The sequence below is a fragment of the Neomonachus schauinslandi genome, chromosome 15, assembly GCF_002201575.2.
Source record: "Neomonachus schauinslandi chromosome 15, ASM220157v2, whole genome shotgun sequence".
Lineage (NCBI taxonomy): Eukaryota > Metazoa > Chordata > Mammalia > Carnivora > Phocidae > Neomonachus > Neomonachus schauinslandi.
The window spans coordinates 40496544-40520780 of record NC_058417.1 but is presented as its reverse complement, the minus strand read 5'-3'; the positions used below and the strand labels follow the sequence as shown (position 1 = coordinate 40520780).

At 47.1% G+C, this 24237-nt stretch overlaps 2 protein-coding genes across 3 annotated transcripts in view; one reads left to right on the top strand and one right to left on the bottom strand.

Annotated features, from left to right (window-relative positions):
* Positions 1 to 7238: 7238 nt before the first annotated feature.
* TUBG1 (tubulin gamma 1) lies at positions 7239 to 12241 on the bottom strand. 2 transcript variants are annotated; one of them, XM_044921355.1, is made up of 11 exons: positions 12119 to 12241; positions 11687 to 11799; positions 11336 to 11503; positions 10088 to 10183; positions 9760 to 9839; positions 9200 to 9326; positions 8872 to 8958; positions 8606 to 8755; positions 8080 to 8232; positions 7821 to 7982; positions 7239 to 7632 (listed from the first exon to the last, which is right to left on the bottom strand). In XM_044921355.1, the coding sequence occupies exons 1-11, from the start codon at positions 12165 to 12167 to the stop codon at positions 7435 to 7437; spliced, it is 1383 nt and encodes a 460-aa protein (XP_044777290.1). In that variant the 5' UTR covers positions 12168 to 12241; the 3' UTR covers positions 7239 to 7434. The 2 variants fall into 2 exon arrangements, with proteins under 2 accessions (XP_044777290.1, XP_021537356.1); XM_021681681.1 differs by having other exon boundaries at positions 10115 to 10183.
* A 254-nt stretch (positions 12242 to 12495) lies between these two features.
* The window catches only part of RETREG3 (reticulophagy regulator family member 3), a 22928-nt gene continuing 11186 nt past the window's right edge, over positions 12496 to 24237 (top strand). Inside the window, exon 1 of the mRNA XM_021681682.1 lies at positions 12496 to 12802. Coding sequence (XP_021537357.1) covers positions 12564 to 12802 — 239 coding nt within the window. The 5' untranslated portion in view covers positions 12496 to 12563. The remainder of the gene's footprint in view (positions 12803 to 24237) is intronic.

Genomic DNA, 24237 nt, shown 5'->3' with positions numbered 1-24237 from the left:
TTTTAAAGATTTTATTTATTTATTTGACAGAGAGAGAGATAGCCAGAGAGGGAACACAAGCAGGGGGAGTGGGAGAGGGAGAAGCAGGCTTCCCGCGGAGCAGGGAGCCCGATGCGGGGCTCGATCCCAGGACCCCGGGATCATGACCTGAGCCGAAGGCAGACGCTTAACGACTGAGCCACCCAGGCGCCCCGGCACATATTTTATTTTTAAGAATTTTTTAAATTTATTAAGATATTTATTTGAGAGAGAGAAACAGAGAAAGCGAGTGAAAGCATGAGTTGGGGGAGAGGGAGAGAGAAGAGAGGGGGAGAGAGAGAGAAGCAAACTCCCTCCTGAGCAAGGAATCCGACGCAGGGCTCAATCCCAGGACCCCGGGATCATGACCTGAGCCAAAGGCAGCCGCTTCACTGACTGAGCCATCCAGGTGCCCCTTAAAAATTTTTTTTGAGGGTAGATTTTTTTTTAAGATTTTATTTATTTATTTGAGAAAGAGAGAGCATAAGAGGGGGAAGGGTCAGAGGGAGAAGCAGACTCCCCGCCGAGCAAGGAGCCCGATGCGGGACTCGATCCCGGGACTCTGGGATCATGACCTGAGCTGAAGGCAGACGCTTAACCAACTGAGCCACCCAGGAGCCCTGAGGGTACATATTTTTAAATCTATGATTTTTTGGAACTTAATTCTTGCCAGATTGCCTGAACATTCTATAGAACACATGGGGTTGTATTGAGAGTATTATAAAAGGAAATTACATGACAAAAATACAATGATAAGACTAACATCCACATTATGCATGTGGTGGACTGGGGACAGAAAGGGGCTTGTCGTGGTTGAACTTGGCAGGAGGCCCCGGGGGTGCTCGGTTAGGAATGATCTGTGAGGGCTTTGGGGGAGGGGAGAAAGTGGGGCAGTCTACTGAGCAGAGCTGGTCTGGGGCAGCTCAGGGCAAGGCAGGGCAGGCCATGGTACCTGAGAACAAAATGTTAAAAAGCAGGCCCTCTGCATGGGCAGCAGTATCTAAGAATCCACCTTTATTATTTTTAAAGATTTTATTTATTTATTTGAGCGAGAGAGAGAGCACGAGCAGGGAGGAGGGACAGGGGGAGAGGGAGAAGCAGGATCCCCACTGAACAGGGAGTGGGACTCCATCCCAGGACCCTGGGATCATGACCTCGGCCGAAGGCAGACGCTTAACTGCTTAACCGACTGAGCCACCCAGGAGCCCCTAAGAATCCACCTTTAGGAAGGAGTGGCAAGATGTAGGCTAGAGTTCTGATATCAGATTCTGCCAAATACCGGTTTGCAGAAAGAGTTAGGGAACAGGAGGGAATAGAAAGCAGGGGTGGGGGCAGGGGTATGGTGTCATTTTGGGTGAAAAGTCCAGAAAGGGCAGGCTGGTGGTTCTAGCTTCCCAGCTGGCCTTCAGGGGTTCCCCTTTGCTCGGAGAATAAAGTCCAAACTCCATGGCATAAAAGGCCCTGCATGACCTGTCTGGTCTTGGAATATCAACCTGACCTTGTCTCCTGCTGCTTCCCCAAATGCACCTTCTGGGCCTTTGCAGTTTCCGGAACCCACTGTCCAGTTTCTAGGCCTTCCGGCCCCCTCAGGTCCTTTTCCCTTTGCCTACCATGCTTTTCCCTCTGGATGTCAACACATTAAATGCTCCCCTGCACACAAGTCCCCATTGGTTTCTCTCTGGGAAGCCTTCTGTCAAACCTGGGTTGGGCCATGACCCTTTTTCTCTGCCTTTGGCCTTCCCTCGGCCACAGGTGGGCTCTGGTGACCTCATTTGCCTGGTGTGAGCTTCCCCTCCCCAGCTGACAGGAAGGGGGTGGCTGAGCCGCAGAAGAGAAGTAAACTCCATCTCACGCTTCCCTGCCAGCAAGGACCTTAGCACATGCTACGGCCCCTCTACCTTTTCGTATGTCTCCACTTGGAAAGCTTTCCTCAGAATTCACGACCCTGTCAGATGATCGTTGCTCTGTGTGACTCCCACACTGGCCTCCCATAGCCTTTCGTTCTTGCTAACACTCAGTAAATATTTACTGAGCACACACTGTTGCGATCCTGCTGATGTGTCCTTACCACCTTAACTGTCACTTTGCTGCGTAGGTGTCTCGGGCTATGAATTTCTTGACATTCAGGACCTTGGCCTATGCACCTAGGGATCCCCAGTTCCTGGAAAGGGTTCAGGCACACAGTAGGTCTTAATGTATTTGTATTGTTTTTAAAACAAATGCATGGGGCGCCTGGATGGCTCCGTCGGTTGAGTGTGTCCGACTCTTGATCTCAGCTCAGGTCTTGATCTCAGGGTCGTGAGTTCAACCCCTGCCCCACACCCAGCATGGAGCCTCGTTAAAAAATAAATGTAACTACAAATAAGTACAAATTAAAAATGAATACATTTTATTATAAACGAAATTGGTTTCCAAGAAATTCCTAAATCCTTAAGGCTGGAAGGCACACTGAAGGTCATCTCATCCATCTCCTAGGACTCGAGGAGTCCTGGAGGAGGACTGTTCCAGGCTAGTCATCATGCAGAACTTGCTTGCCTGAGTTCAGTGAAGGGGGACTCACAGTCCATGTGGCCTCTCATTCCACCTGAGGACAGCAGCAACCATGTGGATGTTCTTCCTGCCGCAGAGCTGAACCTGCCCCTTCATAGTTCCCTCCACCAGGCCCGTTCTGCTCCCTGGAGGGTCACGGTAGATGCCCTTCACTCCGGCAGTTGACAGCCCACCATATATGTGGCAGCTAATGCATCTCTTCCTAAGTTTTTTCTCTCTCTCTTTTTAAAGATTTTATTTATTTCGGGGCGCCTGGGTGGCTCAGTCGTTCAGCGTCTGCCTTCGGCTCAGGTCATGATCCCAGGTCCTGGGATCGAGCCCCGCATCGGGCTCCCTGCTCGGCGGGAAGCCTGCTTCTCCCTCTCCCACTCCCCCTGCTTGTGTTTCCTCTCTAGCTGTCTCTCTCTCTCTGTCAAATAAATAAATAAAATCTTTAAAAAAAAATGTTTAAAAAAAAAAAGATTTTATTTATTTGTTAAAGAGATAAGAGAGAGGACAAGCAAGGGAAGCGGCAGGCAGAGGGAGAAGCAGGCTCCCCTCTGAGCAAGGAGCCTGATGCAGGACTCGATCCCACCATCCTGGGATCATGACCTGAGCCGAAGGCAGACACTTAATTGACTGAGCCACCCAGGCATCCCCCTAAGTTTTCTCTTTCCAGGGGAGGAAAGACCATTGCCCGGCTGTGTGACCCTGAGCTTCAGTGTCCTTATTTGTAAAAATCCGGATAAGACAGTACCTATCTATATAGTTGTTGTCAAAATTAAATGAGCTCATATATGTAAAGTGCTTAAAACAGTAGTTGGCGTATATTAAATGCTCAATAATGATTTCAGTATTATTATTATTTTTTTTTTAAGATTTTATTTATTTATTCATGAGAGACAGAGAGAGAGAGAGACAGAGGCAGAGGGAGAAGCAGGCTCCCCGTGGAGCAGGGAGCCCGATGCAGGACTCGATCCCAGGACCCTGGGATCATGACCCGAGCCGAAGGCAGACACTTAACCGACTGAGCCACCCAGGCGTCCCATCAATATTGTTTTGTATAATATTTTACCTATAGCATTTAAAATTTTACAACGTATATTTTAAGACATTTAATTAAGAAAATAGAATAACAGGGGCACCTCGGTAGAGCATAAGACTCTTGATCTCAGGGTCATGGGTTCAAGCCCCATGTTGAGTGAGCAGCTTATGTAGTTAAAAAAAAAAGGCAGAATAATAAAATATATGATCACGTGCAAAAATTATATTAATATATTATAGATATTCCATTTAAGTTAATTATATATTATATTTCCTACCTCCAATAAAATTGGAAAACCCCTTATGTAGTGTTCATTATGAAGCTGGATGGACAACTTGGTCTCTATTTTTAACGAATGCTTGCTTAATTAATGAACAAAAGTAACAACTGTCTACCGGACCTTAATTCAGCCCTGATCACTCATCTATACTGCGTCAAGTTTTTCTCATTGTTCTCTGTGGTGTTCCTTCGTTTAGGATGACCAACCATCCTGGTTTTCTCAGGACTGAGGGAATGTGGAAATTTTAGTTAAAACCGAATCTGAGGGGTTCTTAAGACTTGGACCTTTCAGTGCTAAAACCAGGATGAGCTGGTCACCCTATTCATAATTCATAATGGATTCAAAGGTTGGAGGGACGACCTGCCTACCTCTGGAGTCCATGGTCACTACTCCAGCAATGCCTGAGATACGAGGAGGGTATTTCCAGCTGAGTCTCATGGGGGTATTAGACCTTGATTGACAGAGCCTGCAGCTTTGCAAGAAACTCGATTTTACCAATTCACACGGCAGCGATCAGGCCCTAGGGCATTTCGTTAAAACTCATAAATGATGGATTAGAAAATCAGAATGTCAGTTTAAAATGTTCCCGTTACTTTCCTAGGGCAGCCCCTTACCTGCTTAAGATACCCAAGAGGAATGGAAAGTGAGCAAGTGGTGGAGATGGGCCTTCCTGGAAGGGGTACTGGTGTCGGATTTGACTCTCCACTGCAGAGGGCCCCTTTCTAGGGAGATGGAGCGTGCTGGTGACCAGCGGAGACCACGGATGAGGCTCAGCGGACTGACTCACCACCCCTGTAGGGCGTCTGCGCTGTGAGCTCCCGACCCACCCTTGTGCTCGTCCCCTCTTCGCCTCATCCCAGTCCACTTGCCAAAGTGACAATCCTAAATTCCAGATTCGCTTATACCACTCTCTTTCTATCATAAAGTGCTTCCTGATACCAGATCTCTGTCCCTGGATCACATCACACGGGTGTCCTGGGGATATTACCCTGAAATGGCTGATCTTCTCTTACTTGTTCAGTCGGAGAGGTTCCTGCTCTGGGCTTGAGCAGTCTTTCTGGGCAGCTGCCCGCGCTTCTCATCGGGACAGTTACTTGGGCGGCTCGCACGCAGTCTCTCGGACCACGGATTGCTCCCCACCAGCACCACCTGCTGCCCTGATTCCCGGAGGCCCTCCTCCCTTTCCACCTGGCCTCCTCGCTGCCCCCTAGTTGACACGCTTCGGGGTTTGCCGCTGGCCCAGAACTGGGAGGGGCTGTGCTGGCACGGGGTGATGGGTGATCTGCAAATAGCCTTGGGGGAGGGGCCTGGCTTTGAAGCTGGCACCGAGGTGTGTCCGTGCTGGTAGTGTCTGGCCCTGGGCAGTGGGAAAACGGAGGCGTCTTTGCAGATCCAGCGCTCCTTTCCCGGGAGGCCCACCTGCGCAGGGTGTTCCCCGCTCGGGGCTGGTGGCTGGTACTTTTACTCTGGACTACCTGGTGCTTCCTTCCCCCAGGGGCTCCACACCCTTTAACTGGGTCTGGCAAAGGAAGGCCCTGGGCCTGTAGCCACATCCGCCAGCGCTCCTGACCGCCACTCAGCACCAGTCACTCACGCAGATACCCCAGGCGATGAGAGGTTGGTCATCAGGGGCAGAGGCGGTAAGGGGAGAGGAGCCAGGCAAGGAGCCCAGTGGTGCAGGGGCCAGAGGTGGAGCCCAGGTGCACGCCGGTTTCCCCCAAAGTCATCCTCTGTACTGGGGCGATAGGCGGCTGCTTGACACCGACCAGGCTGGCTCTCCTGAGTCAGCCTCCTGCGGGCCCTGCAACTGAAGGTGACAAGTTCATGCTTTGACTGTGGTGGTGACAGGCTAACGGCCTCCCTGCCACCCCTCAGGCAGTCCAGGGCCCAGCCTCTGACTGCTCATTCTCTGCCCGTCAGTCCCTTTTGTTCATAAGGGCCTGGCCTAAATGTTTCTCACTGTTCATATTCAAAGCTTTATTAAAGATAAGTAGGTCCGTGGAAGGAAAAAGATGTCCTCAGGTCAACAATGAACCGGGAGAAAAAAAAAAAAAATCGTATAATTTACCCAAAGTTCCTGGGTACTCTTCAGCCCCCGTAGGGCCTCACAGACACCTTCTTGGGCTGGTCCTTCACCTGCGTGCTGAGCTCCGCCAGCCCCAATCCTGATCCGTTGGGCTGACCCTCTGGCTTTGGCCCCAGACGCCCTGGTGGTGACAGTAATGAGAAGGCAGGCCCAGGCCCCCAGCTACCCTGCCCTGGGTGCTGGGGACACTTGGTAGGTTTACCTGAATTAACCATGATTAGTCTTAGTTTCCTCGTTTATAAAATGGGATTAATAACATCTATCGCTTCGGGGCACCTGGGTGGCTCAGTCGTTAAAAGCGTCTGCCTTCGACTCAGGTCATGATCCCGGGGTCCTGGGATCGAGCCCCGCATCGGGCTCCCTGCTCGGCGGGAAGCCTGGCTCTCCCTCTCCCCCTGCTTGTGTTCCCTCTCTCGCTGTGTCTCTGTCAAATAAATAAATAAAACCTTAAAAAAATATATCTATCGCTTCATAGAATTGAACAAAATAACATGAAGTGCCTAGCATAGTGCCAATATACATGCTTGCTGTTGTTACCCAAACCCCACCTTTGGGGTGCATAAGGGCCTAAGAGGGGTCCTGACAATCCACCATGATCTAGGGACAACCTGCTTTGCCCTTGTGATTCTGAAAATTTAGGTCACTACATATTTACTACTTCCTTGCAATCTTCCACCAGGAGTGGAGGGTACTGGCCCTTTGAACTGGAGACCACCTGTACACAGAATTATGGAGCCTTAGCTATGGCCCACTTTGGGCCCTGCTTAAAGTCTAGGCTTTGGATTTGGTCTCCTGAGCTGGCTGTCCTGGACTCCAGCTGCCTGACCAGTGGCTTTCTTGGACTGGCTCTCTGGCACACCCTGCTTACAAGATTAAAGGCACTTGGACCAACTCTATTGCTTGCCCAGGGCCTGGTGGTGGGGGTGGTGGCCTCGGGCCTGCTACTGTGATGATTAACAGGACACTCTGATGTGGGAACATGAAACTGGTGGCATGATCACCTGATCCAGGGAAGGGTGGGGGGGTGGAACCTGGGACCCAGAATGTCAGGAGAGAGTAAGGTAATATCTATTGGCCTTTTTACCCTGGAAAGAAATGTCTCACATGAGTGGACCCCACCCACGTTCTCCAAAATGAGGGAGGGAGGAGGAGAAGCTAGGGGAGGCATTTGCTCAGAGCTGAAGAGGCTGGAAGTCAGGAAGGACCCTTTCACTGTGATGGAGAAAGAACAAGCATCCCTCTTCCCCAAATCTACAAGCCTTTAAGAGACCAGTGACTTATTATGTCCAGTGCTTTATTAAACATAAATAGTCTCATAAGAGGAGACATAAACATGTCCCCAGGCCAATAGAGAGTACGTGTGTGTATTTATGAGGAAGAGATATGTGAAGTCCCTGATCGGTTCTCTGAGGGGCTGGTCAGTCAGGCAGGCCTGGGCCAACCAGTAAGGCAGATGAGGTCCCCGTCCTGGGGTCCTCACTGCTCCTGGGCGCCCCAGGAGATGTAGTCTGGTCGCGTGGCTGCGTGGTACTCGTCAATGAGCTGCTGCACAACCTCCCTGGACGTGTCCAGCTCGTCGAAGTTCTCCTTGAAGATGTCCTCCTTGCGGAACTGCTCCAGGAAGGCCTCCCGCTTCCGCAGCTTGTCATACTGGCGACAGGTCCGCTCAAAGAGCTTGGTATGTGCAGAAAGCAGGGGTCACAAAGAACTTAGAGTAGCAGTATGGCCCAGAGGGCTGGGGAACCAGTGCGGGGCAATCCCCACATTAAGAGAGCCAGAAGCAGGGGCAGCAGGGATGTGGAGAGGTGAGCCCCAACCAGGGAAGCGAGTATGGGAAGACAGGTGCAAACAGTGAGCCTCACCGAGGAGATGCTGGTGTGGTTGGCCATCATGAGCCCACTGACCCGGTGGGCCGAAGGCAGGTAGGGAGACTTCCTTGACAGGGCCACCTGGATGCTGGCAGGGCCCCAGGGGATGAAGTTGGCCAGCTTCCGTTCCCGGATCCTCTGCAGACTCTTGTGGACCTGGGGGGAGGGGGTGCACACAACGCACAACAGTGGTGGTGGTAGCCTCTCCTCTACCCCGTGGCTTCCGGGGGTGGCACGAAGGGGCCTCACCTACCTGGGTGGGGTCCACCTCCCCCTGGATGATGTTGAGGATGGCGATGTAGCAGTGATTGGTCTGGCGATCCCGGCCTGTGGACACCATCACGTTCTTGGGCTGCAGCAGCCGCCTCATGACATCCAGGACCGTGGTCTTCCTCACGCTGGCCACCTGAGGGGACAGTGGGCCCCAGGGCCCAGGCCAATGCCTGAGCCCCATCAGACTCGGGCTAGTGCGGTCTCTTGGGGAAGTGTCTCGAGACGCAGGTCTGCACTGAGCCTCTCTGCTCTGGGACCAGGAGAGAGGTTCTTAGCCCTCCTCAGCTCAGCAAGGGCGTGCCCCTGTGTGGGAGCGTCCGCAGACCCCACAGAGCCCGGGCCCTGCGGGGAGCCAGAGGCAGAGGGGAGAGGAGAGCAGGTCAGAGTGGAGTCGGACGGTCCGTACCAGTCCCCGAGCACAGAGCCTCTGGGGGCCTCAAGGGGCAGCTCCCGGGGCAGCAGGGGGAGAGAAAGGCGAGGGCAGGGCCTGCCGGGGCTGCTCCTACCGACTGGTCCGTGGTGAGCGGGGTGTAGCCCGTCATGAGGAAGTGGAGTCGAGGAGTGGGGATGAGCGAGGCGATGAGGCCGATGAGGTCGTTGTTCATGTAGCCGGGGTAGCGCAGGGTGGTGGTGCTGGCTGACATGATGGTGGACACCTGCGGACGGCAGCGCGCGTCGTGGGCCGCGGCCCCGGGGACAGGGCTCCCTTCCCGAGACGACACTCCGGTGAGGGGGGGCCTTCAGCCCAGGGAGTCCAGGAGTGGGGGCTCACCAGCTGGTTGATCTGGGAGAAAGACGGGTTCTGGATGTGCAGGCGGTCGGTGGCGATCCGGTTTAGGGCTGTGTTGTCCAGCACCACCTGGGGGGGGGGGGACAGAAGAGGGTGACAAATTTATGGGCACAGAAAGAACAGGAGCTCTGCCTGACTCTGGGCTCTGAAACTTAATTTCCTTGGCGTTTCATGGCCAAAAAGACCCATCCAAAAGGCACTGGCACAGGACTGAGGCACAGAAGGGCTCAAAATGGACTTTTTAAGTATAGGAAAATGATGAAAGGAGACTGAGGTGCTGGAGTGGAGAATGGCAGAATCCAGGACGCACCACACAGTCTGCGTTCTGGGTCAGCCTCTTGAGCGTGAGCAGGGAGTTATAGGGCTGGACCACCACATCGCTCATCTCGTCCTGGTTGGGAAATACTGAGTACGTCTGCACCAGCTTCTTGGGGTACCTGATGGGGTTGAGAGAAGAGGGTCAGGGTAAGAGGCTTGGTAAACACAGGGCTCACGGTAGTCAGAAAGCAACTGAATCTAGAAGGGGAAATTGAGGTGGGACACAGAAATAGTAGAGAAGGGAGACTTGACTTTTGGAAGTCTGCAAGCCCAAAGGAAGAATGGCAGAGACATATTAGGACCTAGGGTTCTAACTCTAAACCAGTCATATTCTCTGAACCTTCATCTCTTCATCTAGGGCCTAGATTCTAGGCACAGGATCCAACTCTCCAGAGTGTGATCAGGTTCTTGGTTATTGTACCTTCCCTTTCCTAACTACAGGAGCGAACAGAAGGGCTCTTTCACTGCTCCAGCAAATAGGAAGGCATATCTGGAAGGCCTCCCAGTTCCTTGGGAAACCAAATCTTCCAGCCTCATGAAACACAGACTTACCTGTCATTCAGCCGTTCTAAGAGGTAGGAGCCCAGGCCAGAGCCTGTCCCCCCAGCGATGGAATGACACAGCACGAAGCCCTGCATGGGGAAGGGGCAGTCAGTGTCTAGGTATTGCATTGCAAACTGGACCCAACCTACAACTTCTTGGACTTCTCTATTTTCCCAAGCCCTCTTCTCCACTCCCCTCCCCCACACATACAGCTTAGGAGAGTCTGCCTTGTGTCCAGCAAAGCCCAGTGGCTTGTCCAGTGCAAAGGGCACATGGGTAGGTCTTATACCTAACAGGTGGCTTCTAAAGGGTGTTGTCAAGTCTTTCCCATGACAGCTCCCACCAGCATTCCTAAGACACTCACCTCTAGACTGTCACTGCCATCTGCTTCCCGGTCTATGATGTCAAAAATGTCCTCATGGATCTTCTCTCCCTGTACAGACATGGGGAATGTCAGAGTGGGACAGGACCATGGGACAAGGACTCTTGACTTCAGAATAGCCACCCTGGATTCTCCGTATAGCACATAAAAGTCCTTTTTTGGAGCACAGTGGCCCTACTTTCTATTTGCATTGAGAGGCAGTAAAGCACAGTGGGTATGAGCAGACACTAGTCACACTCCCTGGGGTCAGGTATTAGCTCTCGTTTTAACCAAGTGACTCTGGGCAGATTACTGTTTCCTCATCTGTATAAGGAAGGTAATAATACAACTCCTCAGTCCCTTATTTAAAATTCTTGGGGCCACGTATGTTTTGGAATTCAAATATTTCCCGTTCTAGTAGAGTACTGTGGTATATATGATGTATGTTAAGTAAAATGCCAGTGGGTGTCTGATGTATACTGATCAATCATATTACTATTTCTGCAACGAAACATATGAGTAATGACAAGTTGGATAAAAACTAAAACAGCCTGTCTCCACTGAGATGTTGGGTTTTTTTTTTTAAGATTTTATTTTATTTTATTTATCCATTCATGAGAGACAGAGAGAGAGATGCAGAGGCAGAGGGAGAAGCAGCCTCCCCGTGGAGCAGGAAACCGGATGTAGGACTCGATCCCAGGACCCTGGGATCATGACCTGAGCCGAAGGCAGACGCTTAACCGACTGAGCCACCCAGGCGTCCCAAAGATTTTATTTTTAAATAATCTCTACACCCAACATGGGGCTCAAGCTCACAACCCCCAAGATCAAGAGTCATATGCTCTACTGAATGAGCCAGCCAGGCACCCAAGATTTGGTTTTGCTACTAAATAAGTTATAAATCATCTTTTGGTTTCAGAGCTTTTTGGAATCTGAAAAAGCAGTTAAGAGACCGTGAACCTATGATATCTACCTCTACGGTTGTTAGGAGGTTTAAATAAGTTATATGTAAAGCATTTAGTACAGCCTGGCACACAGCACTAGCAAGTGCAGTCTTAACCATATTACCTAGTTGACTTAGAAAAAAGCTCTCCTCAGCCATCTCTCTCTCTCTCTCTACTACCTATACATGCTTGATCTGGTTTCTTCTCTCTCTGGCAAGTCCTACGGCCTGTCCTCACAAAGGGAGGGAGTTGTGGGTCCTGTCAGGAAACAGCAAATGACCTGCGAGAATCCACTGGCCCAGTTGTTGCCAGCCCCTCCGCCATGCTCCGACAGGTAGATGTTCTCTGGGTTGTAGAGCTTGGCATAGGGGGAGTTGAGGATGGAGTGGATCACCCGGGGCTCCAGGTCCAGCAGCACCGCCCTGGGGATGTAGTGCTCATCGTCTGCCTGTCAAGGGGCATCCAGCAAGGGGGCCCAATCAGCTAAGGCCCAGTCCTCCATCCTCCCAGCTCTGGCTCCTGTCTGCCCCCCCTCCTCAAGCCAGCCGCCCTGGCTCTTCTGCCCAGCGGGTTTCCCGCTACCAGGTCTCTGCCCTTCCCTCAGACCCCCTGGCCAAGTCGCTGGGGGCACCTGGTAGAAAAAGACGTCCTTGCGGTCAGTGCCCTCGGTGGCGAACTCCTCCACGATGCCCTCGGGGCTGATACCATGCTCGGCGCACAGCTGTTTCCAGAACTCGAATCCAACTGGGGGAGGGGGGCGGACGGGGGAGAAAGAGGATATCTGGGTCTGGGCAGATGCCAACTAGGAGCTGAGAGACTGAGCGCCTGGGTCCGAAGATAGGAAGTCAAGCCTAGGGAGTCTCCCATGTAGGAGGAAAGGGCTGTATGCCGGCGACCGGGAAGGGAGGGCCGCTCAGGGTTGGGCAACTGGACACTGGGTCAAGCATGTCCCGCCTTTGGAAAACTACGATTCTGGGCAGGGCAGATGGAGTCCAAGATCACACAGCGAGATCCCATGGAATCTAAGGAACCTGACTAGCGGAGGGGCCGGAGGTTCGCTCACTCTGATTGCCGCACTGGCCCAACTGTAGGGTGATGATTTCCCTCGGCATCGCTCCTCAGGCACCAGCGTTGCAGCCGCTCCCGCCAGCCAAGCCGCCGCTCGCTAGGCGCTAGCCGCACGACGCAGGCGCCAAACACCCTGCTCCTCCCACGAACTTTCTCCGCTCCAATGAGAACTGAGTTCTGGCGTTGGCCGGTCCTTATTCACATTTGGCTTCGGTCAAGGAGACTGCGCGTGCGCAGCTCCGGGTCGGGAAACTGCGCCTGGGCGCGGGGGACGTACTTTGACGTAGCGTTCTTTCCTCTCTGTGGACGGGAGCTAGAGCCTGCGCGCAGGCGCACTGTGGAGGGACGCGGCCTCCCCCGCCGAATCGCGCGTCTGCGTATTTGGTGTTTATTGTGACCGTCGGGCCGCGGCCCCGGATGTTGTGGCTGCTGGGGGGGAGATGGCGGAGGTAGAGGGGGTGGCCGCGGCCCCAGGCCCGGCTTCGGGGCCGACTCTCAGGGGCCGCCGCGCTATGTCAGGCTCCTGGGAGCGAGACCAGCAGGTTGAGGCGGCGCAGCGGGCCCTGGTGGAGGTGCTGGGGCCTTACGAGCCTCTGCTGAGCCGGGTGCAGGCAGCCCTGGTGTGGGAGCGGCCAGCCAGGAGCGCCCTGTGGTGCCTGGGGCTGAACGCGGCTTTCTGGTGAGAGAACTGGACCCTCGGAAACCCTTCCAGGCGCGAATTCGTCAGGTTTTTCTAGGGCTCTGCCTCTCGCCTTCCCTGTTTTCTTCGCTGCATTGGCTCCTTACAGTACCTGCCCAATTTTGCCTCACCGCCTTCCACTCCATCCCGCCTGCAGGCTTTGACACCGCAGTTCTCCCCAGGGCCCTCCAGTTATCGTCCCTGCTTTACCTGCTCCCGCAGCCTCACCCCGTACATATGGCAGGAGCTTCTGGTAACATCTTGAGCCGCTCGCAGTGTGCGAGGGCGCCTCATTTTGGCTAGGGAAGGCTGTGTCACTTAAGGCCATCACTTCCCGTCTCTTGTTTGCTCAAATGTGATTTGAAGACCATCCCCTCGAGCTCTGATTTTAGTATTTGTTATTGGGGTAGATGCATGAGGCTTGAGATGTTACAAAGGTATCCATAGGTGTGATAAAACAAGCTTGAGCGATCTGACTTAGCACGTTAGATAGCCTTTCTTCTGCTCAAGGAAGTTTGTGACGACTGAGCGTCAATGAGAGCCTCCAAAGCTGCAACTTGAAAGAAAATTACCAGCTTTTGAAGAACAGTTATGAAATAGTGATAGTGAGATTTCACCCGTTTCAAAGCCACTTACGATTGCAACTCCTCCCTGTTCCAAGGAATTAGAGATTCATCCTTAGGCACGGTTTTTAGGCAGGGAAATTGAGGATGCCTAAAAGCGTGTGTGAGTTTTCCTCAGCTGGAAAAGTGAGGCTATAAATATGCTTTAAGAGTCTGTGTGTCATGTTTTGTGAAATGGAACTGCTGCTTCTCAGTTGTCATGACCTAAGGTGGACATAGGTCTTCATAGGATCTGCTGAGCATACTTTGGAATTATTCATAACTAGGAAAGGATTATCCACCAAATTCCAAGGAAACTGAAGTATGGGGGGTGGGGGTTGTCTACAGCTGAATGAAATAAACCTATTCTGGGTGAGTCTGAAATGGAACAAAACATGTATTTCCAAAGAAAATTTGTTTTTGCTAAAAATATTTTTTCTCCTAAAATTCTTGGTTTTAAAACCAACACATTTATTATCTTTTGTCTGAAAGATATTCAGTGAACTGGAGCACAGCAATTTCAAATTCATTGACAGACACAGTGTTCAGCTGTTACTCCTCGAAGTTTGAAGGAGACTCAGGTTAAAGGTGTCAGAGAAGTCTCTGGCATTAGTTGCTTCCAGAGACTTCAGCAAACTTGGTGATAAAGTTTTCCAGCAGCATTCTTCATTTATTTTTGGTAGTGCTTCTTTGATCTCTAGGTACCTACTTCCTTTCCTGTTCCTCTCTGTCAGAAACCTTTAACTGTAGCACCTCAATGAAGAGCGTTTTCCAAAATGATCTTCTCTTCCTTTCCCCACCTCCCCCATCACAACCCCTAACCCCAAACCATCCAGTCAAAACTTCTTTTTTACCTACATTGAGATTGTACTCCTAGGGGAAAAAAAAACTGGTCCTCAATAAACCAGTTTGGATCAAAGTGCGAGTGACTGATACATAAAAACTTCATCAGGATTTAAATGAATAATGAAACCAAGGGTGTGTTAATACAAATGAATCAGTAGCATGTATGTTATTTCTGAGGGGACTTTCCATATGCCTCTTGCCTGAGAGACTTTTGAAGTAGAATGTGAATTTGAGGTCTGAACATAAACTGCTCCTACTGAGGCACATCTTTAAATGCAGTTAGCTTTAATTTGCTGGCCCTCAACAGTGTATGCTAAAGTTTACTAATATGCTATGTTTAGAATCTCACTCAGCTCCCCTTTTCTTACTCTTGGTCTCTTAAAGCCTTGTGATCGGTCTTTATCTCTGGCATTTCCTGGTAGCTTGCCTACTGTGTATCCAGAATATGGTTGTTACATTCCCATCCCTCTTGAAGTAGGTGAAGAGCTACAGCAAAAGGAAGGCATGACCCTTGAGACTCTTAGTACTCTATGGAGAGAGGACTCATACCCATGAAGGCTACAGAGTGACAGCTAAGGTAGTTTGGAATGGCAGGTGACAGGATTGTTGTTTTAGGAAATGAGCTTCCTTGGGAGGCAGTTTGAGGTTTAAAATGAAGACTAGACTTAACATTCTAGTAGCATCATGTTATAGATGTGTATTGACATTTCAGTTAGGAATGTCAAAAAGAAACTGTTTAGTTCTTGGACATTAAAATTATTTAGAAATTGCGTGAGGATCATTGGCTTTTTTTCCTTATTTGTTTTAAATAATGATACATCATTAACTGAGATGTTTTATACATTTTGAGGTATTAGAAGGTGAATAGGAGTACAAAAAAATCACCAGAGTTCAGATAGGTAGCTCTTAACTTTCAATAATACGTATTCTCAGTCAAGGTTTTTCTGTGCCCATGAATGTGCTGTCTTACATCTTAATAAACAAAACAAAAACAACAACAACGCAAAAGAGAGAGATGTATAGCCTTGCTATAGTATTTCAGAGCTTTTGTTTTGTTTTTCCTTCAGGTTCCAGAGCAGTTATAGCTATTACATCAGAAATCTTCCAGTCTATATTGCTTCTAGTCACTGATACGTTATTATCTCTAGGATAATAACAGAAATGTCAGCCCTTCCTTTCCAGTAGCTTGTGTTTTCATTAGCCTCAACACCACCTGTAAATGAGTGATTTGGGGGAAGAATATCTGAGTCAGCAAGTGTATCCTCACAGGTTCAGAAAAGAACAGGTTGGAGTAACCTGCTGTTTTAACACCGACCTAGCAGATCAGGGGTGCACCAAGGAGTCCTGGAGATGTGTGTGCATTCTAAGCCCTCCCCCTTCTATGAAGAGCAACGCATGATTCAAGTAGGGTTAGATGACTCTGGAGCTCCTTTCCAGTTTTTAACATTCTAGGATTCTAGACAGTCTTATTAGGGATATTGCTTTAGAGCAATCACAAGCTGATTCCCTGTTGAGATCTGCTTTGACAGTCAGTTGTCTGAATTAACCATCTTATATTCTAGGGGATATTGTGGAATCTATTGTTTCCACGATTAAAAAATACAGATGTGGGGCACCTGGGTGGCTCAGTCGATTAAGCGGCTGCCTTCGGCTCAGGTCATGATCCCAGGGTCCTGGGATCGAGCCCCGCGTCGGGCTCCCTGCTCAGTGGAGAGTCTGCTTCCCCCTCTCCCTCTGCCTGCCTCTCTGCCTACTTGTGTTCTCTCTCTCTCTCTCTCTCTCTCTGTCAAATAAATAAATAAAATCTTAAAAAAAAAGTACAGATGTTCCCTCTCCCCCCAAAACCCCCAAATAAAAAAATGACTGAGAAGTGATTAAAGGTACAGCAATTCTGATTTAAAAGGTTAGAATGTGAGTGAAAAACAATAGTGAGGAACAGGAAATGGAAGGAAGGGCCCGTTTAAGTAGAGACGTTTGTTCTGTGAGAAAAATTTACACATCAGATTGCAGATGCAATCTATTGAGCACATGTTTCTAATGCTAGTCTCTGGAAGGTTCTTGTTGCTTTGGGTAGCCAGGGAGACTCCCAAGGATGCCTTGGCTTACTTTTTTTTGCCTCGCTTTTGCCATCAGTTTTTATCTATCCTAATTGTAAGGTTGGGTGCTTTCTGTCCATTAACATAAAGTAAGTGTTTAGCAGCTAGCTGGCTTCATTTCTGGTTTTGTGTAAGCAACAACGATCACTACATTATGTGGGTTGGGTTAATTTTTTTCATTCTCATTTACCAGTGACTGGCTCATTAACCAGAGGGCCATAAGTGCTGTACAATAATGGGCTTTTTGTCCCTGTAGGATGGGAGGCTTTGTTCTGAAGTGCCAGTGAGACAACCTCACTCTGTAATAACAAAGGAACCCAGAAGTAGTATCTTCTTTGATTGAAGATAGACTATGCTCTTTATTTTGTTTATGATTATAGCATAAACTTTATGATTATTAGCAAACTCTAATTTACCTGTACTAATAATGAGGATCCATGGTATAGTTAACCTCAAAAAAGTTGTTAAGTTTTGGAATTTCTCATGATTTTTCTGGAAACCAGGTTTTTCAAGGAATATTTTATTTAGACTGATAATTGGATTTTAACCCCTAATAAAGGGGATGGAAAGTTTACAAAAGGACAGGGGAAAAAAAGCAGAAAATAATGAATTGATGGATATATAACATTTCACTCTCATTAGTAGTAAAAAATTTTAATGTAAATGGCAATGAGTTACTAATTTCTGCTTATTAGGGTTTTTTATTTTTTATTTATTTAAAAAATTTTTTAGATTTATTTACTGTTAGAGAGAGAGGGAGAGAGAGCACAAGCAGGGGGACTGGGAGAGGGAGATCCAGGACCCTGAGATCATGACCTGAGCTGAAGGCAGATGCTTAACTGACTGAGCCACCTGGGTGTCCCTATTAGGTTTTTTTTTTTTTTAGATTTTTTCTTTTTATTTATTTATTTGAGAGAGAGAATGAGATAGAGCATGAGAGGGGGGAGGGTCAGAGGGAGAAGCAGACTCCCTGCTGAGCAGGGAGCCCGATGCGGGACTCGATCCCGGGACTCCAGGATCATGACCTGAGCCGAAGGCAGTCGCCTAACCAACTGAGCCACCCAGGCGTCCCTATTAGGTTTTTTTAAATGGTAGTATTTAATTCTGGGGAAAATATGTAAAAACTGGCATATGGTTATTAGCAACATAAACTGGACAATCTTTCTGGAAAGTAATTAGGCAACATGTATTAAGACACTTAAAAAGTTAGTATCTTGGGGTGCCTGGGTGGCTCAGTCAGTTAAGCAACCAACTCTTGATTTCCGTTCTGTTCATGATCTCAGGGTTGTGAAATCGAGCCCCATGTTGGGCTCCGTGCTGGGTGTGGAGCCTGCTTGGGATTCTCCCTCTCACTCTGCCCGCCCCCCCTTTTAAAAATTAAAAGTATCTTTTCAGGGACTGGAGGAAAATGGGGAATGATTCCTAACAGGTATCGGTTTTCTTTTGGGATAATGAAAATGTTCTAAATTAGATAATGGTGATAGTTGCACAACTCTGTGAATATATTAAAAACCATTGAATTAGACAATTTAAAAGGGTGAATTTTATGGTATGCAAACTATCTCAGTAACAAAAAGTCAGTGCCTTTTGACCCAGTAATTCCACTTAAAGTAGTTAATCATAAGGACAAAGATACATGCTCAGTGATATATAGTACAGCTTTTTTATATCAAAAATTGGAGACATTAAATTAGGGAAAGATTTAACACTAATTGTGTATATGTACAATATAATCATTTTAGAAGTTTATGATGTTTTTCTGGTGATACAGGAAAACAAAGCTATGTATTGTTAAATGAAGAAGGTTTTTATATGTGGAGTGTTTATATGTGAATTTTTTTTAAATGGAGAGAATAATATCTGTTCACATTTGGGGGCGTGTATGTGGATAAGGGACCTTTTTTTTTATTTATTTTTTTTAAAGATCTTATTTATTTATTCATGAGAGACAGAGAGAGAGAGGCAGAGGGAGAAGCAGGCTCCCAAGGAGCAGGGAGCCCGATGCGGGACTCGATCCCAGGACCCTGGGATCATGACCTGAGCCGAAGGCAGACGCTTAACCATCTGAGCCACCCAGGCGCCCCTTTATTTATATATTTTTTAAAAGATTTTATTTATACATTTGAGAGAGACAGAGACAGAGCACAAGCAGGGGGAGAGGCAGAGGGAGAGGGAGAAGCAGGCTCCCTGCTGAGCTGGGAGCCCGATGTGGGGCTTGATCCCAGGACCTGGAGATCATGACCTGAGCTGAAGGTAGACGCTTAACCATCTGAACCACCCAGGCGCCCTTTTAATTTTTAAATTTTTTTTAAATTATTTTTTTAAGATTACTTATTTGAGAGAGAGCAGGGGGAGGGGCAGAGGGAGAGAAGAGAGAGAATCTCAAGCCAACTCCATGCTGAATGTGGAGCCCAACGCAGGGCTTGATCACACCACCCTGAGATCATGACCTGAGCCAAAACCAAGAGTTGGACGCTCAACCATTGAGCCACCCCACCGCCCCAAAGGGCCATTTTAAAATTTTTTAAAAAATGTTTTCTTATGGAAAGTTTAAAACATATACATAAGTAGACAGAATAATAATATGTAATTCTTTAATTACAGCTTTAAAATTCTTCAATTCATGGCCAATTTTGTGTCTTCTGTACTTCAGTTCTTTTTTTTACCTCTTCCTTTATTGTTTTGAGGCAAATCCCAGGGGTCTTATAATGTAATCTGTAAGTATTTTAGAATGTGAATCTCTGAAAAATAAAGACTTCAAAAAAATACCAGTGCCATTATCACATGCAAAAAAATTAATGATTCCAGTCAATGTTAAATTTCCAATTTTTTCATAAATATTATTTGTGTTTTGGGGCACTTGGCTGGCTCAGTCGATAGAGCATATGACTCTTGATCTCAAGTTAGTGAGTTCAAGCCCCACACTGGGTGTAGAGCTTACTTTTAAAAAAAAGGTTTAAATGTTATTTGTTTTTTAAAATTGTTTGGGGGTGCCTGGGTGGCTCAGTCGTTAAGCATCTGCCTTCGGCTCAGGTCATGATCCCAGGGTCCTGGGTTCAAGCCCCACATCAGGCTCCTTGCTTGGCGGGGAGTCTGCTTCTCCTTCTGACCCTTCCCCCTCTCATGCTCTCTCTCTCTCAAATAAATAAATAAAATCTTAAAAAAAATAAAAATAAAAATAAAATTGTTTGTTTGGGGGGCACCTGGGTGGCTCAGTCAGTTAAGCGTCTGACTCTTGATTTCGGCTCAGGTCATGATCTCAGGGTCATGGGATGGAGCCCCTCATTGGGGTCTGTGCTGGGAGCGTCTGACTCTTGATTTCGGCTCAGGTCATGATCTCAGGGTCATGGGATGGAGCCCCTCATTGGGGTCTGTGCTGGGAGCGTGGAGCCTGCTTGGGATTCTCTCTCTGCCCCTCCCCCCTAAAAAATAAATAAAAAATAAAATTGTTTGTTTGGGTTAGGATCCAAATGAAGTCCATATACTGTGGTTTGTTTTTTACATATCTTTTACTCTGTTGGTTCTCCTTCAGTCTTTTTTCCTCTGTCATTTGTTGGTTGAAGAAACCAGTTTGTCGTATAAAGTGTTCCACAGACTGTATTTTGCTTACTGCATCCCTGTGCACATTTGCCTTGTGCTCTTTATTTCCTGTAAATTGGTAGTTGGATCTAGAGGCTTGATCAGATTCAGGTTCAAGAAAAAAAAAATTTTTTTTTTTTTGGTAAGACTGTTTCATAGATGATGTACTAATCTCATTTTTAATTTCATCTGTAATTATCACTTAAAATTTCTAAACTTTCTCCAATAAACATGGTTGCCTTTACCAATAAGAAAAAAATACATCATTAAGAAAGAATAGATTGTGATCCCCCAGTGGGTAAAAGGAGTAATGGGCTATGGGCAATCCCCAAGTTGAACAATTCACGTGTGAATATTCAGAATTGACTGCATTTGCAGTTGTTTTTGTTAAGTTGGGAAATTTTTATGCTGATTTTAGTTGCTGAAAAATGTTTCGCATATTGTCTTACCAAACTCATACACTGCTATATCTGCATGTGAATTTTTTGGCCTGGATGAATAGACATTGCAGGACTAAACCAGTCCAGGAGAGTCCTCCTTATTTTTCATCCATCCTTTACCTGTACCAATCTCAAAAGTACTTTATCTTCAGTTATGTCTTGTCTTTTTTTTTTTTTTTAAAGATTCTATTTATTTGTTTGCTTATTTTTGAGAGAGAGAGAGAGCATGAGCCAGGGGAGAGAGGGAGGGAGAAGCAGACTCCCCGCTGAGCAGGGAGCCCAATGTGGGACTTGATCCCAGGACCCTGGGATCATGACTAGCCGAAGGCAGGTGCTTAACTGACTGAGCCACCCAGGCGCCCCCAATTATGTCTTGTCTTTGCACATAGTTGCAGAGTTTTCGTACGCATAGGCTTCCAGGTTACGTCTGTAAAATGATAAGCATTGATGTGACTTCTTTTCACATGGTCCATGTCTTACTCTTTTCTGAACTTTTTCTCAAAACACACTAATCTGAGATGGATATTCCCTTTTTGTTTAGGGTTTTAGCATTGAGGCCTGGAAGGAAAGAAGCACACGCTTATCCATATTTTATGTTTGACGGTCAGACCTCTAAGAGAACATTGATGCTAATTTTCTGGTTACCTTGCAGGGGTCAAATGCAATGTATTGAGGTGATCTTTCCATTAATTAAGTTTTTACCTATATGGAAGAAACTGTTTTCCCAAGAAATGTTATTTTACACCACACAGAAAAACTTCTTCTGAGGTTCCTACATTGGCCTATTCAAGAAAAAAGATAAATCTGTTCCTAAAATTAATTTATGGACCAGGATTAATCTTGTTCGAGATGTTCACAGTTTTAGCCTTCATGACCCCAAAAATGCAGCCTTTGTAAAACTCTTTACTGCATCACCTTTATCTGCAGAGTAAAATCTAATAAGTTGTCATAAAAGGCCCTTCATGATCTGACTCCTGCCTCTCTCCCCATATCCATCCCCTCCTTGTGTTCTGTGTGTTTTGGTTCTATCAGAACTGCTTGTCATTCTTTAAATATGTCACACCAGCTGGCTGTTCTCCCTGAGTGTCCTCTCCTTCCCCACATCCTTTTGTCCATTTATTTATTTTTTTTTTTTAATTTTATTTTTTCGGTTATCTCTACACCCAGTGTGGGGCTCAAACCCACAACCCGAGATCAAGAGTCACACACTCCACTGACTGAGCCAGCCAGGCGCCCCATTCTTACCATTTATCTTTTAAATTCCAGCTTAGATGTCCTCTTCTTTGTTATTGTTACCTTGTGACGTTATATTGCAAACACAGATAGACACATAAATACACTTGAGAGTAAGGTCCATGTCTTACTCTTTTCTGTAACTGGGCTGCTTACCTTAGGCCTCCACATAAAATGGGCACTCAATAAGTATTTGTTGGATTGAGTTGAAGCATAGGTGGGAATTATAACAGGCTACTAAAATATAAAATAGTTCAGATCTTGGAGAAACAGTATTTTTACTGCCATCGTTTTTGGAAAATCAGCCTTTCTTAGGAGAGCTTAATATCCTTTCCCTACCCCAGTTTATATTTGTGTTAGTAATTATGATCTGGGAAGTGGAGATTGCAGACAGTCTGGATTGCCTCCCCAGGGAGCCCTTTCCAGAACTCTGGAGAAAACAGTGGCCGTGCCTCATCCTCCTGCTGCTGGGACAGAGAAGCAGCCGTGCTAGGGAGCAAGAAGCTCTAGAGCCCTTATTCTTGGCTTGTTAAATTGGCTTGTTTGTTGGGATGATGAACTGGCCTTGGAGAAAAGATTAATGACCCAGGGCAGCTCTAGAGGCTTATTTTTGTAAAGCTACTTTCATTCTTTAATCTCAACTATAATTACAGTGTCCTTTAAGTGGTGGGGTGGAAAAATTGGAATAGGGTTATCATTTTTAATGTTTTTTTTTAAGATTTTTAAATTCTTGTTTCCTTCCATCCTTCATTCTTTGTGTAGTTTTAAAAATAACATGGATTCATGTTTATTGAAAACAAAGTACAAAAATGTCTAGAAACAAAAATTACAGTTCCTCTGCCAATCTCCGCATATGTAGATGTATTCATATATACACACAGATAAAGCTTTTTTTTTTTTTCTTTATAAGGATCATACTCTAGTATTGTTCTGTATGTCAAGCCATTAGGTCGTGTGTTGAGTTGAAAAGGGAAGAGGTCATTTGTAACCAAACCTTGTCATTCTTACCCTTGTTTGATAAGTTGCTGTGATAATAGCTAATAACACTTAAAATTGAATAGAACTGTGTGTTAGGCTTGTATTTTTTTCTTGTCTTTTTAGCAAGATGAAGTATGATATTTTTATAGGCAATTAAGTATGTTATGTCTAATACCTACAAAAATCTGCAGGTTTTTTTTTTTTTTTAAAGATTTTATTTATTTATTTGAGACAGAGAGAATGAGATACAGAGAGCATGAGAGGGAGGAGGGCCAGAGGGAGAAGCAGACTCCCTGCCGAGCAGGGAGCCCGATGCGGGACTCGATCCCGGGACTCCAGGATCATGACCTGAGCCGAAGGCAGTCGCTTAACCAACTGAGCCACCCAGGCGCCCAAGGCATGGCTTTTAAAGTCAGATTGGCTTGAGTCTGATTCTCTGAACACCCACTCTTAGTCATGTGACCTTGAATAAATTAGCTTAGCCTCTTTAAAACCTCAGTTTCTTCATCTATATGTAGTGGTAACAATAACAAAACCTGCAGGATTGAGCGCCTGGGTGGCTCAGTTGGTTAAGCGACTGCCTTCGGCTCAGGTCATGATCCTGGAGTCCCGGGATCGAGTCCCGCATCGGGCTCCCTGCTCGGCAGGGAGTCTGCTTCTCCCTCTGACCCTCCTCCCTCTCATGCTCTCTGTCTCTCATTCTGTCTCAAATAAATAAATAAAATCTTTAAAAAAAAAAAAAGTAAAAGCCATGCCTTATTGCCCTGCTGAACCACCTGTGGTGAGGGCTAGTGGTGGTGTTTTCCCTGATCTGTTGCAAATTAGCACTTTTGTAAAATACAATATAAATGAGTTACTAGAAAAATTAAGTTTAAAAAGGAACAGAAAATACAAACCCAAATGTGTTCTTAGATTCAAAATTACTTGGTCAAATTGCTATAAAAATTTCTAAGTGTTGGGGCACCTGGGTGGCTCAGCCGTTAAGCATCTGCCTTCAGCTCAGGTCATGATCCCAGGGTCCTGGGATCGAGCCCCGCATCGGGCTCCCTGCTAGGTGGGAAGCCTGCTTCTCCCTCTCCCGCTCCCCCTGCTTGTGTTCCCTCTCTCACTGTGTCCCTCTCTGTCAAATAAATAAAAATTTTTTTTAAAGATTTTATTTATTTATTTGAGACAGAGAGAATGAGAGAGAGAGAGCACATGAGAGGGGGGAGGGTCAGAGGGAGAAGCAGGCACCCTGCCGAGCAGGGAGCCCGATGCGGGACTCGATCCAGGGACTCCAGGATCATGACCTGAGCCGAAGGCAGTCGCTTAACCAACTGAGCCACCCAGGCGCCCATCAAATAAATAAATATAAAAAAAATTTTTTTTCTAAATGTTTACTCTAAATTTTATACTGACTTCCTCACAGACTGGCAAAGTCAGCTAATTTGATAGCATTTTACAGGATCCCATGGAAGGAGAAAAAAGGGAAGGAGGGAGACCTGATAGGAAACAGACTGGCAGAGTCAGTGGGCCCACACTGGACTACAGATACTGAGAGGCACTGCTTTAGAGGCCGTAGGTTGGTGTAGTAGAAGGTCTCATAGAACTAGTTCTTTTAGGGACGCCTGGGTGACTCAGTTGGTTAAGCATCTGCCTTCGGCTCAGATCATGATCCCAGG

What these genes read in the sequence shown, in the direction of transcription:
- TUBG1 (XM_044921355.1), bottom strand. Translation starts at nt 12,167, where the DNA reads ATGCCGAGGGAAATCATCACCCTACAGTTGGGCCAGTGCGGCAATCAG. An exon ending in GGGCCAGTGCGGCAATCAGA is followed by an intron (nt 11,800 to 12,118) that starts GTGAGCGAACCT and finishes CCCCTCCCCCAG; the next exon opens with TTGGATTCGAGTTCTGGAAA. An exon ending in CCCAGAACGCAGACTGTGTG is followed by an intron (nt 8,959 to 9,199) that starts GTGCGTCCTGGA and finishes CCCCCCCCCCAG; the next exon opens with GTGGTGCTGGACAACACAGC.